This window comes from Salvelinus fontinalis, chromosome 7 (assembly GCF_029448725.1).
Source record: "Salvelinus fontinalis isolate EN_2023a chromosome 7, ASM2944872v1, whole genome shotgun sequence".
NCBI classification, from domain to species: Eukaryota; Metazoa; Chordata; class Actinopteri; order Salmoniformes; family Salmonidae; genus Salvelinus; species Salvelinus fontinalis.
In genome coordinates, this window is record NC_074671.1 from 17,147,085 (window position 1) to 17,162,734 (window position 15,650).

The window sequence follows — 15,650 nt, forward strand, 5'->3', positions numbered from 1 at the left end:
GAAAGGGTGGTAAGGTAGGAGGGGAGGAGGGAGAGAGGGAAAGAAGGAGTGGGGAGAGAGGAGAGGGAGAGAGGGGGAAGGGAGGGAGATAGGGAAATAGAGAGGGAGAAGGGGAGGTTGGGACGGAGAGAGGGAAAGAGAGTGAAAGGGAGGTAAGGTGGGAGGGAGGGTGGTAAGGTAAGAGGGAGGGAGGGAGAGATGGAGAGAGGGAGAAGGGAGGGAGAGATAGTGAAAGGGTGGTAAGGTAGGAGGGAAGGAGGGAGGGAAAGAGGGTGAAAGGGAGGTAAGGTAGGAGGGAGGGAGGGAGGGAAGGAGGGAGGGAAAGAGTGTGAAAGGGTGGTAAGGTAGGAGGGAAGGAGGGAGGGAAAGAGGGTGAAAGGGAGGTAAGGTAGGAGGGAGGGAGGGAGGGAGGGAGGGAAGGAGGGAGGGAAAGAGTGTGAAAGGGTGGTAAGGTAGGAGGGAAGGAGGGAGGGAAAGAGGGTGAAAGGGAGGTAAGGTAGGAAGGAAGGAGGGAGTGAGGGGAAGGGAGGGAGGGAAATAGAGTGAAAGGGAGGTAAGGTAGGAGGGAAGGAGGGAGGGAGGGAGGGAAAGAGGGTGAAAGGGAGGTAAGGTAGGAGGGAAGGAGGGAGGGAGGGGGGGAGGGAGGGGGAAGGGAGGGAGGGAAATAGAGTGAACGGGTGGTTAGGTAGGAGTGAAGGAGGGAGAGAGGGATGCAGAGATTCAGTTCCTATTCAAGTCACTCTGTTCTACACCTCTCTATACAAACAGCTCTGAAAACCTTTTTAACACCACAACAAACCTCCCTGCCCACCATCTCACTAGACCTCCAACGAATCTGACTCCTACTCTCAAGTGTTGACCAAGCCGCCATTTTCTTAACCTTTGATGACAATGTTGAGTAGCTATTGTGGGTAAAAGCAGCCAGAGGAATACAGTGAAAAAGCCTTTTATTTACTTTAGCTATTTGAAACTTCCTGTGGAAATGGCTCTAGGGTTTCCTGATGGCAGATAGTGTTTATCTTTCCCGAACACCCCTAGGTCTCCCGAAATAAAGAGGGCCTAGCGGCCCAGGGAAGTGACTCGATAACAGCCCCAGGTTCCTGTTGCACTCAAAAACACACATTCACACACACACACAGGGGACAACACACACACACACACACACACACACACACACACACACACACACACACACACACACACACACACACACACACACACACACAGGGGACAACACACACACATACACCCACACAGGGGACAACACACACACACATATGCGACACACACAGAGGGACAACACAAACACACAAGGGAACAACACACACACACACACACACACACACACACACACACACACACACACACACACACACACACACACACACACACACACACACACACACACACACACACACACACACACACACACACACACACACACACACACACACACAGGGGTAACATACACAGGGGACACACACACACACACACAGGGGTAGCATACACAGGGGACAACACAAACACACACTCACACGGGGCGACACAAATACAAATTCAATCAATCAATCAATCAATTTTATTTTATATAGCCCTTCGTACATCAGATAATATCTCGAAATGCTGTACAGAAACCCAGCCTAAAACCCCAAACAGCTAGAATGCAGGTGTAGAAGTGAATTCACAGCAGACAACACACGCTCACGCACACACACAGGATCCAACTCACACTAGCACACAGACAGGGATAATACACACAGGGGATAAAGCGCCCACCACCTCTGTCCTATCTCCATGGCAACATATTGACATACAGTACCAGTCAAAAGTTTGGACACACCTACTCATTCAAGGGTTTTTCTTTATTTTTTAAAACTGTTGTCTACATTGTAGAATAATAGTGAAGACATTAAAACTATGAAATAACACATATGGAATCATGTAGTAATCTAAATATATTTTATAGAGATACTTCAAAGTAGCCACCCGGAATGCTTTTCCAACAGTCTTGAAGGAGTTCCCACATATGCTGAGCACTTGTTGGCTGCTTTTCCTTCACACTGCAGTCCAACTCATTCCAAACCATCTCAATTGGGTTGAGGTCGGGTGATTGTGGAGGCAAGGTCATCCGATGCAGCACTCCATCACTCTCTTTCATGGTCAAATAGCCCTTACACAGCCTGGAGATGTGTTAGATCATTGTCCTGTTGAAAACCAAACGATAGTCCCACTAAGCCCAAACCAGAAGGGATGGCGTATCGCTGCAGAATACTTGGTAGCCACGCTGATTAAGTGTACCTTGAATTCTAAATAAATCACAGACAGTGTCACCAGCAAAGCAGCCCCACACCATCACACCGCCTCCTCCATAATTCACGGTGGGAACCACACATGCGGAGATCATCCATTCACCTACTCTGTGTCTCACAAAGCCATGGCGGTTGGAACCAAAAATCAAAAATTTGGACTCCTCAGACCAAAACACAGATTTCCACCTGTCTAATGTCCATTGCTCGTGTTTCTTGGCCCAAGCAAGTCTCTTGTTCTTATTGGTGTCCTTTAGTAGTGGTTTCTTTGCAGCAATTTGACCATGAAGACCTGATTCACGCAGTCTCCTCTGAACAGTTGATGTTGAGATGTGTCTGTTACTTGAACTCTGTGAAGCATTTATTTGTGCTGCAATTTCTGAGGCTGGTAACTCTAATGAACTTATTCTCTGCAGCAGAGGTAACTCTGGGGCTTCCTTTCCTGTGGCGGTCCTCATGAGAGCCAGTTTCATCATAGCGCTTGATGGTTTTTGCGACTGCACTTGAAGAAACTTTTAAACTTCTTAAAATGTTTCCGTATTGACTGACCTTCATGTCTTAAAGTAATGATGGGCTGTTGTTTCTCTTACTTATTTGAGCTGTTTTTGCCATAGTATGGACTTGGTCTTTTAACAAATAGGGCTATGTTCTCTATAGCACCCCTAACCTGTCACAAAACAGCTGATTGGCTCCATCGCATTTGCATTTGTATTTATTTGTGTTTATTATGGATCCCCATTAGCTGCTTCTTCCCGGGGTCCTGCAAAATTAAGGCAGTTATACTATTTTAAAAACATTACAACATTCATTACAGAATTCACAACACACTAAGTGTGCCCTCCGGCCCATACTCCACTATCACATATCTACAACACAAAATCCATGTGTACGTGTGTGTATAGTGTGTATGTTATCATGCATATGCATGTGTCAGTGCCTATGTTTATGTTTATTCACAGTCCACGCTGTTCCATAAGGTGTATTTTTACCTGCTTTTTAAATCCCATTTTTCTGCTTGCATCAGTTACCTGATGTAGATTAGAGTTCCATGTAGTCATGGCTCTATGTAGTACTGTGCGCCTCACATAGTCTGTTCTGGACTTGGGGATTGTGAAGAGACCTCTGGTGGCATGTCTTGTGGGGTATACATGGGCGTTCAAACTGTGTGCAAGTATTTTAAACAGACAGCTCGGTACATTCAGCTTGTCAACACCTCTTACAAAAACAAGTAGTGATGAAGTCAATCTCTCTTCCACATTGAGCCATGAGAGATTGACATGCATGTCATTAATGTTAGCTCTCCGTGTACTTATAAGGGCCAGTCGTGCTGCCCTGTTCTGAGCCAACTGCAATTTTCCCAAGTCCCTCTGTGGCACCTGACCCCACGACTGAACAGTAGTCCAGGTGCGACTAAACCAGGGCCTGTAGGACCTGCCTTGTTGATAGTGTTGTTAAGAAGGCAGAGCAGCGCTTTATCATGGACAGACTTCTCCTCATTTTAGCTACAGTTGTATCAATGTCACGTTCGTTCTCCTCCTCGTCTGAGGAAGAGCATGGATCGGACCAAAACGCAGAGTGATATGAATACATCTTCTTTTATTAGAGACGAAGACGAAACGAGCACTATACAAACTAATACCAAAAAAAAAACAATAAACCACGAACGTGACGCTACAAACGAAAGTGCATACACACGCTACTAATGTTAGACATAGACAATTACCCACACCAACCTAATGCCTATGGCTGCCTTAAATATGGCTCCCAATCAGAGACAACAATAAACAGCTGTCTCTGATTGAGAACCAAACCAGGCAACCATAGACTTTCCTAAACACCTACACTGAACCCAACCCCATACACTCTACAAAACCCCCTATACAATACAACCACCCAAGACGAGACAAATACACACAAACATCCCCCCTGTCACACCCTGACCTAACTAAAATAATACAGAAAACAAAGATAACTAAGGCCAGGGCGTGACAATCAATATGTTTTGACCATGACAGTTTACAATCCAGGGTTACTTCAAGCAATTTAGTCACCTCAACTTGCTCAATTTCCACATCATTCATTACGATATGTAGTTGAGGTTTAGGGTTTAGTGAATGTTTTGTCCCAAATACAATGCTTTTAGTTTTAGAAATATTTAGGACTAACTTATTCCTTGCTACCCATTCCCGAAACTAACTGCAGCTTTTTGTTAAGTGTTGCAGTCATTTCAGTTGCTGTAGTAGCTGATGTGTATAGTGTTGAGTCATCTGCATACATAGACACACTGGCCTAACTCAAAGCCAGTGGAATGTCGTTAGAAAGATTGAAAAAAGCAAGGGGCCTAAACAGCTACTCTGGAGAATTCCTGCTTCTAACTGGATTATCTTTGAGAGGCTTCCATTAAAGAACAACCTCTATGTTCTGTCAGACAAGTAACTCTTTATCCACATTATAGCAGGGGGTGTAAAGCCATAACACATATGTTTTTCCAGCAGCAGACTATGATCTATAATGTCAAAAGCTGCACTGAAGTCTAACAAGACAGCCCCCACAATCATTTTCTCATCAATTTCTCTCAGCCAATCAACAGTCATTTGTGTAAGTGCCGTGCTTGTTGAGTGTCCTTCCCTATATGCATGCTGAAAGTCTGTTGCCAATTTGTTTACTGTAAAATAGCATTGTATCTGGTCAAACACAATTTCTTCCAGAAGTTTACTAATGGTTGGTAACAGGCTGATTGGTCGGCTATTTGAGCCAGTAAGGGGGGCTTTACTATTCTTCGGTAGGGGAATGACTTTAGCTTCCCTCCAGGCCTGGGGGCACTTTCTAGTAGGCTTAAATTGAAGATGTGGCAAAAATAGGAGTGGCAATATTGTCCGCTATTATCCTCAGTAATTTTCCATCCAGAAAACTTTATGGAATTCAAAAGTACAATTCTTGTCTTTCATAATTTGGTCCGATATACTTGGATGTGTCGTGTCAGCGTCTGTTGCTGGCATGTCATCCCTGAGTTTGTTTATCTTTCCAATGAAAAAGTCATTAAAGTAGTTGGCAATATTAGTGGGTTTTTGTGATAAATGAGCCATCTGATTCAATGAATGATGGAGCTGAGATGGCTTTAAGAAGGAAATAAATTCCACAAATTAACTTTTAACAAGGCAAACCTGTTAATTGAAATGCATTCCAAGTGACTACCACATGAAGCTGGTTGAGAGAATGCCAACAGTATGCAAAGCTGTCATCAAGGCAAAGGGTGGCTACTTTGAAAAAATGTCAAATATTAAATAGATGTTGATTTGTTTAACATTTTTTTGGTTACTACATGATTCCATATGTGTTATTTTATAGTTCTGATGTCTTCACTATTATACTACAATGTAGAAAATAGTAAAAATAAAGAAAAACCCTTAAATGAGTAGATGTGTCCAAACTTTTGACTGGTATATCCACACAAAAGCCCACACACACAGTCATCAATGTGTTTGATTTTAGATGGACATCACAGTGACTCAGAAAGAGTGGGGGAGGAATTGAGACAGTGAGAGAAACAAAGGACAAGAGGAAGAGAAAGTGATGGAGTGACTTAAATGAGAAAGAGGAAGAGACTGGGAGAGATGGGTGAGGCAGAGATGATATGACATCCTTCATAGTTAGTCATTGATAGATTTTACGTTGTGACACATATACAGATGTAGGACCTTAATTTGAGACAGTTTGCAACAGCAGGAAAATAATCCGCAGCAATAGGAAATGTGAATTATTATGTGGGTTGTAATGAATGGACATTTCTTGTAGGGGTTGATACATTTTTCGTGAGGGTAAATCAAGTCTGACATTATAAACTGGAAATTACAAAATGTAGAAGCCTTGAAAACACTACAAGTTTGCATTTCCTGCTGTGCAGGAAAGTTTCAGCAACAAAAGAGTGATCAAATTAAGATCCTACATCTGTACACACTAATGTATGCAATGGTGCACATACTGGTAGTACTATACTGCAAGTCATAATGAAGGATGTAGTTTTGATTTTGTGACTGTGGTGTGATGTCATTGTACTGTACCTGTTACATAGAAGGGCATGTCCAGCTCATCCTTTCCCACAGAACTAGAGGCAATACAGCGATACACGCCGGACACAAACGCCTCAGCAACCATCAAAACCCCCACGGTCTGTGGGAAACACACACACACACTTTACCTCTGCTGCCACCGATAACAGTGGTCACATTTGACATTTTACATTGAGAAGACAAGAGAGGTATGTGAAGCAGCCCTACTGCCCACCTGCAGACCACAGGGAAGCTAAACACATGACACACTCTCCATTAACCCTACACTACCATCAGACAGCATCCCTAGCCGCGTACTCAGAATATGCGCAGACCAGCTGGCTGGAGTGTATACAGACATATTCAAGCTCTCCCTATACCAGTCTGTTGTCCCCACTTGCTTCAAGATGTCCACCATTGTTCCTGTACCCAAGAATAAAATAAAATACATTTGTATTGATCACATACACATGTTTAGCAGATGTTATTGTGGGTGTAGCGAAATGCTTGTGTTCCTTGCTCCAACAGTGCAGTAGTATCTAACAATACACAACAATACACACACATCTTCAAGTAAAAGAGCGGAATTAAGAAATATATAAACATTAGGACGAACAATGTCGGAAGGGCATTGACTAAAATACAGTAGAATAGAATACAGTATATACAAATGAAATGAGTAAAGCAGTACGTAAACCTTATTAAAGTGACTAGTGTTTCGTTATTAAAGTGAACAATGATTCCATGTCTATGTATATAGGGCAGCAGCCTCTAAGGTGCAGGGTTGAGTTTCCGGGTGGTAGCCGGCTAGTGATGGCTATTTAACAGCTGTTTTTCAGTCTCTCGGTCCCAGCTTTGATGAACCTGTACTGAGTTCGCCTTCTGGATGGTAGCGGGGTGAACAGGCCGTGGCTCGGGTGGTTGATGACCTTGATGACACACAATACCCCACAATGACGAAGCACAAAAACAAGTTTTTAGAAATGTTTGCACATTAATAAAAAATAAAAAACAGAAATACCTTATTTACATAATTATTCAAACCCTTTGCTATGACACTCGAAATTGAGCTCAGGTGCATCCTTTCTCATTGATCATCCTTGAGATGTTTCTACAACTTGATTGGAGTCCACCTGTGATAAATTAAATTGATTGAACCTGATTTTGAAAGGCACACACCTGTCTATAAAAGGTCCAACAGTTGACAGTGCACATCAGAGCGAAAACCAACCCATGAGGTCGAATTAATTGTCCGTAGAGCTCCGAGACAGAATTATGTCGAGGCACAGATCTGGGGAAGGGTACCAAAAAATATCTGCAGCATTGAAGGACCCCAAGAACATAGTGGCAGCCATTATTTTTTAAATGGAGGAAGTTTGGAACCACCAAGACTCTTCCTAGAGCTGGCCGCCCGGCCAAGCTGAGATATCGGGGGAGAAGGACCTTGGTCAGGGAGGTGACCAAGAACCCGGTGGTCAATCTGGCAGAGCTCCAGAGTTCCTCTGTGGAGATGGGAGAACCTTCCAGAAGGACAACCATCTCTGCAGCACTCCACCAATCAGGCCTTTATGGTAGAGTGGCCAGACGGAAGCCACTCCTCAGTAAAAGGCTCACGACAGCGCACTTGGAGTATGCCAAAAGTCACCTAAACGACTCTCAGGCCATGAAAAACAAGATTCTCTGTTCTGATGAAACCAAGATTGAACTTTGTCCTGAATGCCAAGCGTCACGTCTGGAGGAAACCTGGCACCATCCCTACGGTGAAGATAGTGCCGGAGAGGATGGCTTCCGTTTTATTGGCTGTTAACCAATCATGCTATTTTGTTTGTTTTTTCGCATTGTTTGTAACTTATTTTGTACATAATGTTGCGGCTACCATCTCTTATGAAAAGAGCTTCTGGACATCAGAACTGCGATTGCTCACCTCGAATTGGACAAATCATTTTTCTTAATTGGGTCGGGCAGGAATGATATACTCCAAACACCGAACAGGCCCTCATCCTCGTCATTCGCTGGAAAAAGACATTGAGATCGGGGTGCCTTGTGAGGATCATGCGACGAGTGGCTAATCTGCCTTTGCCATCCGTACTGTTAGCCAACGTTCAACCTCTGGAAAATAAATGGGACGAACTGAAAGCACGTACAGTGGGGAGAACAAGTATTTGATACACTGCCGATTTTGCAGATTTTCCTACTTACAAAGCATGTAGAGGTCTATCATTTTTTTTATCATAGGTACACTTCAACTGTGAGAGACGGAATTTAAAACAAAAATCCAGAAAATCACATTGTATGATTTTTAAGTAATTCATTTGCATTTTATTGCATGACATAAGTATTTGATACATCAGAAAAGCAGAACTTAATATTTGGTACAGAAACCTTTGTTTGCAATTACAGAGATCATACGTTTCCTGTAGTTCTTGACCAGGTTTGCACACACTGCAGCAGGGATTTTGGCCCACTCCTCCATACAGACCTTCTCCAGATCCTTCAGGTTTCGGGGCTGTCTCTGGGCAATACGGACTTTCAGCTCCCTCCAAAGATGTTCTATTGGGTTCAGGTCTGGAGACTGGCTAGGCCACTCCAGGACCTTGAGATACTTCTTACGAAGCCACTCCTTAGTTGCCCTGGCTGTGTGTTTCGGGTCGTTGTCATGCTGGAAGACCCAGCCACGACCCATCTTCAATGCTCTTACTGAGGGAAGGAGGTTGTTGGACAAGATCTCGCGATGCATGGCCCCATCCATCCTCCCCTCAATACGTTGCAGTCGTCCTGTCCCCTGTGCAGAAAAGCATACCCAAAGAATGATGTTTCCACCTCCATGCTTCACGGTTAGGATGGTGTTCTTGGGGTTGTCCTCATCCTTCTTCTTCCTCCAAACACGGCGAGGGGAGTTTATACCAAAAAGCTCTATTTTTGTCTCATCAGACCACTTGACCATCTCCCATTCCTCCTCTCGATCATCCAGATGGTCATTGGCAAACTTCAGACGGGCCTGGACATGCGCTGGCTTGAGCAGGGGGACCTTGCGTGCGCTGCAGGATTTTAATCCATGACGGCGTAGTGTGTTACTAATGGTTTTCTTTGAGACTGGTCCCAGCTCTCTTCAGGTCATTGACCAGGTCCTGCCGTGTAGTTCTGGGCTGATCCCTCACCTTCCTCATGATCATTGAGGTACACAGTTGAAGTGTACCTATGATAAAACATTTCAGACCTCTACATGCTTTGTAAGTAGGAAAACCTGCAAAATCGGCAGTGTATCAAATACTTGTTCTCCCCACTGTATATCCTACCAACGGGACATTAAAAGCTGTAATATCTTATGCTTCACAGAGTCGTGGCTGAACGACAACAATAATAACATACAGCTGTTGGGTTATACACTCTATCGGCAGGATAGAACAGCAGCCTCTGGTAAGACACGGGGCAGTGGCCTATGTATATTTGTAAATAACAGCTGGTCCTCAGATCCTCAAAAGGTTCTACAGCTGCACCATCGAGAGCATCCTAAATGGTTGCATCACGGCCTGGTATGGCAACTGATCGGCCTCCGACCGCAAGGCACTACAGAGGGTAGTGCGAACGGCCCATTACCTCACCGGGGCCAAACTTCCTGCCATCCAGGACCTCTATACCAGGCAGTGTCAGAGGAAGGCCCTAAAAATTGTCAATGACTCCAGCCACCCTAGTCATAGACTGTTCTCTCTGCTACCGCATGGCAAGCGGTACCGGAGCGCCAAGTCTAGGTCAAAGAAGCTTCTAAACAGCTTCTACCCCCAAGCCATAAGATTCCTGAACATCTAGTCAAATGGCTAACCAGATTATTTGCATTGCCCCTCCCCCCTCAAAACTGCTGCTACTCTCTGTTATTATCTATGTATAGTCACTTTAATAACTCTACCGACATGTACATATTACCTCAACACCGGTGCCCCCGCACATTGACTCTGTAGCGGTACCCCCTGTATATAGCCTCACTATTGTTATTTTACTGCTGCTCTTTAATTATTTGTTATTTTTAACTCTTACTTTTTGGGGGGTATTTTCTTAAAACTGCATTGTTGGTTAAGGGCTTGTAAGTAAGTATTTCACTGTTTTATTTGGTGCATGTGACAAATATAATTTGATTTGATTTGATTTGGAGGCCAGTCAGGATCGAGGGAAAGATGAACGGAGCAAAGTACAGAGAGATCCTTGATGAAAACCTGCTCCAGAGCGCTCAGGACCTCTGACTAGGGCGAAGGTTCACCTTCCAACAGGACAACAACCCTAAGCCCACAGCCAAGACAACACAGGAGTGGATTCAGGAAAAGTCTCTGAATGTCTTAGAGTGGCCCATCCAGAGCCCAGACTTGAACCTGATCTAACATCTCTGGAGAGACCTGAAAATAGCTGTGCAGCGACGCTCCCCATCCAACCTGACAGAGCTTGAGAGGATCTGCAGAGAAGACTGGGAGAAACTCCCCAAATATAGGTGAGCCAAGCTTGTAGCGTCATACCCAAGAAGACTCAAGGCTGTAATCGCTGCCAAAGATGCATTATGGGGTATTGTGTGTAGATTAATGAGGGAAAAAAAATATTTCATGAATTTTAGAATAAGGCTGTAACGTAACAAAATGTGGAAAAAGTCAAGATATCTGAATACTTTCTGAATGCACTGTATACTCCGGACTCCGACATTGCTTGTCCTAATATTTCTATATATCTTAATTCCATTCATTTACTTTTAGATTGGTTGTATTGTTAAATATTACTGCGCTGCTGGAGCTAGGAACACAAGCATTTCACTGCCCCCGCAATAACATCTGATGAACATGTGTATGCGACCAATACAATTTGATTTGATTTGATTTCACTAAGTGTGTGTGTGTGTGTGTGTGTGTGTGTGTGTGTGTGTGTGTGTGTGTGTGTGTGTGTGTGTGTGTGTGTGTGTGTGTGTGTGTGTGTGTCTGTGTGTAATCCATCATGGCTGTGTCAGTGTGCTACGAGTCTCTCTGGGGAATGTGTTTATAATCACAGCCCCTCCCTCTGTGTCTCTGTCTGCCCGCTCCACTGATGGTGTGCTCACCTTATTCTTCCCCTGGAGGACTTCCTGTCTGTGTGTGACACTCAGGATGTGGTTGTGTGTGGAAGTGCCGGGGGCCCTCTCTTTTACGGGGCTCCACATTGAGGAGGACGGAGGACACACACACCTTGGAGGAAGAGAGGGACAGGGCTCAGCTGTGTTGACATAGTGAAGTCACGGCTAGCCGGACTTCAGGTGTGTCTGTTCCACAGCTGTGTGCTGCAGGAGGAATAGCGGAGCTTATCATCGCTATTGTGATCGCTATCTTCATCATCCTTATTATGCCATAATCTACCATCATCATCATCATCATCATCATCATCATCATCATCCTCATCATCCTCATCATCCCCACCACCACCATCATCCTCATCATCATCCTTATTATGCCATAATAATACCTACCATCATCATCATCATCACCACCACCATCATCATCATCATCATCATCATCCTCATCATCACCACCACCATCATCCTCATCATCCTCATCATCACCACCACCACCATCATCCTCATCATCCTCATCCTCATCATCATCCTTATTATGCCATAATAATACCTACCATCATCATAATCCTCATCATCACCACCACCACCATCATCCTCATCATCCTCATCCTCATCATCATCCTTATTATGCCATAATAATACCTACCATCATCATCCTCGTCATCATCCTCATCATCATCATCCTCATTTAATGCTGGATTGCTTTCCTGTTGTAGTCTTGTCAGTAGTGAGTGTCTATAGCAGTATGTCGGCAGACATTGTTCATCTATGCACAGTAGCATGTAGAGGTGGTATTTGTCTTCATACAATGGGTATCAGAAGTATTCCCCCCCCTTGGATTTCTTCACATGTTATTACGTTACAAAGTGGGATTTTTTTTGTCAATGATCTACACAAAATACTCTTAATGTCAAAGTGGATTTTTTTTAACAATAAAGGAAACACTAATATACCTTAATTAGATTCATATTCAATACATGTCAAAAACACCTTTGGCAGTGATTACAGCTGTGAGTCTTCTTGGGTGAGTCTCTAAGAGCTTCGCACACCTGGATTGTGCAATATTTGCCCATTATTCTTAAAAAGAATACAAGCTGCAGCTGGTCCAGAACAGAGAGGCACGTTTTGCTCTTCATTGTAATCAGAGGGCTGATATAAATACTATGCCTGTCTCTCTTGGCTTAAAGTAGAGGAGAGACTGTCTGCCTCACTTCTTCTTCTTATAAGAAACATTAATGTGTTGAAAATCCCAAATTGTTTGCATAGACAATTTACACACAGCTCTGACACACACACTTATCCCACCAGACATGCCCCCAGGGGTCTTTTCATAGTCCCCAAATCCAGAACTAATTCAAGAAAAAACGTACAGTATTATATAGAGCCCTTATTGCATGGAACTTCCATCTCATATTACTCAAATAAACAGCAAACCTGGTTTCAAAATCCAGATAAAGCAACACCTCACGGCACAACGCCTCTCCTCTATTTGACCTAGATAGTTTGTGTGTATGCAATATTATGTAGGCTACGTGTGCCTTTTTAAAAATGTATGTAGTTCTGTCCTTGGGCTGTTCTTGTCTAATGATGTTCTGTATTATGTCATTCTGTATTATGTTTCATGTTTTGTGTGGACCCCAGGAAGAGGAGCTGCTGCTTTTGCAACAGCTAATGGGGATCCTAATAAAATACCAAATACCAATCCACAATATAATTATTAACTTGACAATGCGTAGAGATATTTAATGTCTGATTTGTTATTGTTATCCATCTACCAATCACTGCCCCCTTGAGGTTTTTGAAAAGCTCCCTGGTCTGTGTAGTTGAATCTGTGCTTGAATCTCAATACTTGACTGAGGGACCTTCCAGATGTTGTATGCATGGGGGACAGAGGAAGGGGTAGTCATTTAAAAAGTATGAATGCTAGGTTCCTGCCTTCCTAGGGAGTTTTTCCTAGGCACCGTGACTTCTACATCTGCATTGCTTGCTGTTTGGGGTTTTAGGCTGGGTTTCTGTATAGCACTTTGTGACATCAGCTGATGTAAAAAGAGGTTTATAAATACATTTGATTGCTTGAATAATGTCAATCCCTATGATTTCAATCCCTATGATTTCAACCCCTATGTTTTCAATCCCTATGTTTTCAAATCCCTATGATTTCAATCCCTATGATTTCAATCCCTATGATTTCAACCCCTATGTTTTCAAATCCCTATGATTTCAATCCCTATGATTTCAATCCCTATGATTTCAACCCCTATGTTTTCAATCCCTATGTTTTCAATCCCTATGATTTCAACCCCTATGTTTTCAAACCCTATGTTTTCACACCCTATGTTTTCAATCCCTATGATTTCAATCCCTATGATTTCAATCCCTATGATTTCAACCCTATGTTTTCAAACCCTACGATTTCAATCCCTATGATTTCAATCCCTATGATTTCCATCCCTATGATTTCAATACCTATGTTTTCAAGCCCTATGATTTCAAACCCTATGATTTCAATCCCTATGATTTCAATCCCTATGATTTCAATCCCTATGATTTCAAACCCTATGATTTCAATCCCTATGTTTTCAATCCCTATGATTTCAACCCCTATGATTTCAACCCCTATGATTTCAATCCCTATGATTTCAATCCCTATGATTTCCATCCCTATGATTTCCATTCCTATGATTTCAAACCCTATGATTTCAACCCCTATGATTTCAATCCCTATGATTTCAAACCCTATGATTTCAATCCCTATGATTTCAACCCTATGTTTTCAAACCCTACGATTTCAATCCCTATGATTTCAACCCCTATGATTTCAATCCCTATGTTTTCCATCCCTATGAGTCCTTGTAAATTATTATGTGATTTGTTAAGCCACATTGTACACCTGAACTAAATTATGTTTGCCTAAACAAAGGGGGTGAATACTTATGCAACAACTATATTTTAGTTATTTAATTTGGTAACATTTGGTTTAAAAAAATAATTAAAATCCCTTTGACATTTTGGAGGATTGTGTGTAGATCAATGCAATAAAAACACACACAATTTAATCTATTTCAATCCCACTTTGACACTCAATACCCATTCTTAAAACCATCCCACCATTCATTAACTGTCCATCCTATTATCCATCATTCCTAGAGGATTACCACTGGGGTACCCCTTTACCTGGGATATATCTTACAGAGGAACTCCAATTTAGTATTTTCTTACACCAATATTTTAACACCTTTCATAATCTCAAATGATCACAAATTGATTCTAGGATTCTATGATATGCCCAGTGCCCTTCCCTCTGTCCCTTCCTTGGTTGGCTCCTTTCCTCTCCTCCCTCCCCTCTCCTGCCTCTCTCCCATCCTCCCAGTCTCCTGTCAGCCCTCTCTCTCTCTCTCTCTCGTTGTGCCCCTCCCTGGGTGGCTCTTCTCCTCTCCCTCCTCCCTCCCATCCTCCTTTCTTCTCCTCTTCTCTCCTTCCTCCCTCCTCTCCTCAGCCATCTCTCTCTCTGATTGCTCTTCCTCTTGGCAGAGATAGCGAGTGCCCGTGTCCTGTAGGGGCGACCCACCCTGTGCATGACACCAATGGCCCTGACACACACACACATACCAATCAAACAGCCGACTCTTCCATGCCTCCCCGGAAACACATGCACATGCTTGCACGCACGTACACACACATGCAGGCATGTACACATACACACACACATGCAAGCGCGTACACATACACACACACATGCAAGCACGCACACACACACAGACATACACACATACAGATGGTTATACATATGTGGACACAAGGTTAGGTAGATGACATAGATCAATACAAACACACACATATAGACATACACACTCATACATTAATACACACACATACATTCATATACACACCCATACACATACAGACTCACCCATTCCACAGACACATTCACACAGTGTGCCTGCCCATGGTGAGATGACTGATCGTTGGCTTGTCTATGATGTTGTATCAGTATTGTATTTAGAGAACCCGCAAAATAAATTACTACCTCCATCTACAAACCATGAAAAGTCGAAAAGTTGGAAGCAACACACAATTTCAAGCAAATTTAATGTAAAAAACATACATTTGATATAACATTTTAAACAATACATCTTAACAGTTTTCATAAAAATGTGTCATTTATCATAAGTAAGTTAGTCGTATAAAATTATTAAATATTAGATTCATATATTA

At 43.0% G+C, this 15,650-nt stretch overlaps 1 protein-coding gene across 2 annotated transcripts in view; it reads right to left on the reverse strand.

Moving 5' to 3' along the window:
• LOC129859113 (vascular endothelial growth factor receptor 1-like) overlaps positions 1-15,650 on the reverse strand; it is an 88,067-nt gene that overhangs the window by 17,476 nt on the left and 54,941 nt on the right. Inside the window, exons 11-12 of one of the 2 annotated variants that reach the window (XM_055928493.1) lie at positions 11,427-11,550; positions 6,368-6,476 (exon numbers count right to left, since the gene is read on the reverse strand). In XM_055928493.1, coding sequence (XP_055784468.1) covers positions 6,368-6,476; positions 11,427-11,550 — 233 coding nt within the window. Of the gene's footprint in view, positions 1-6,367; positions 6,477-11,426; positions 11,551-15,507 lie in introns of those variants that run through there. The other variant, XM_055928494.1, reaches the window with a different exon arrangement.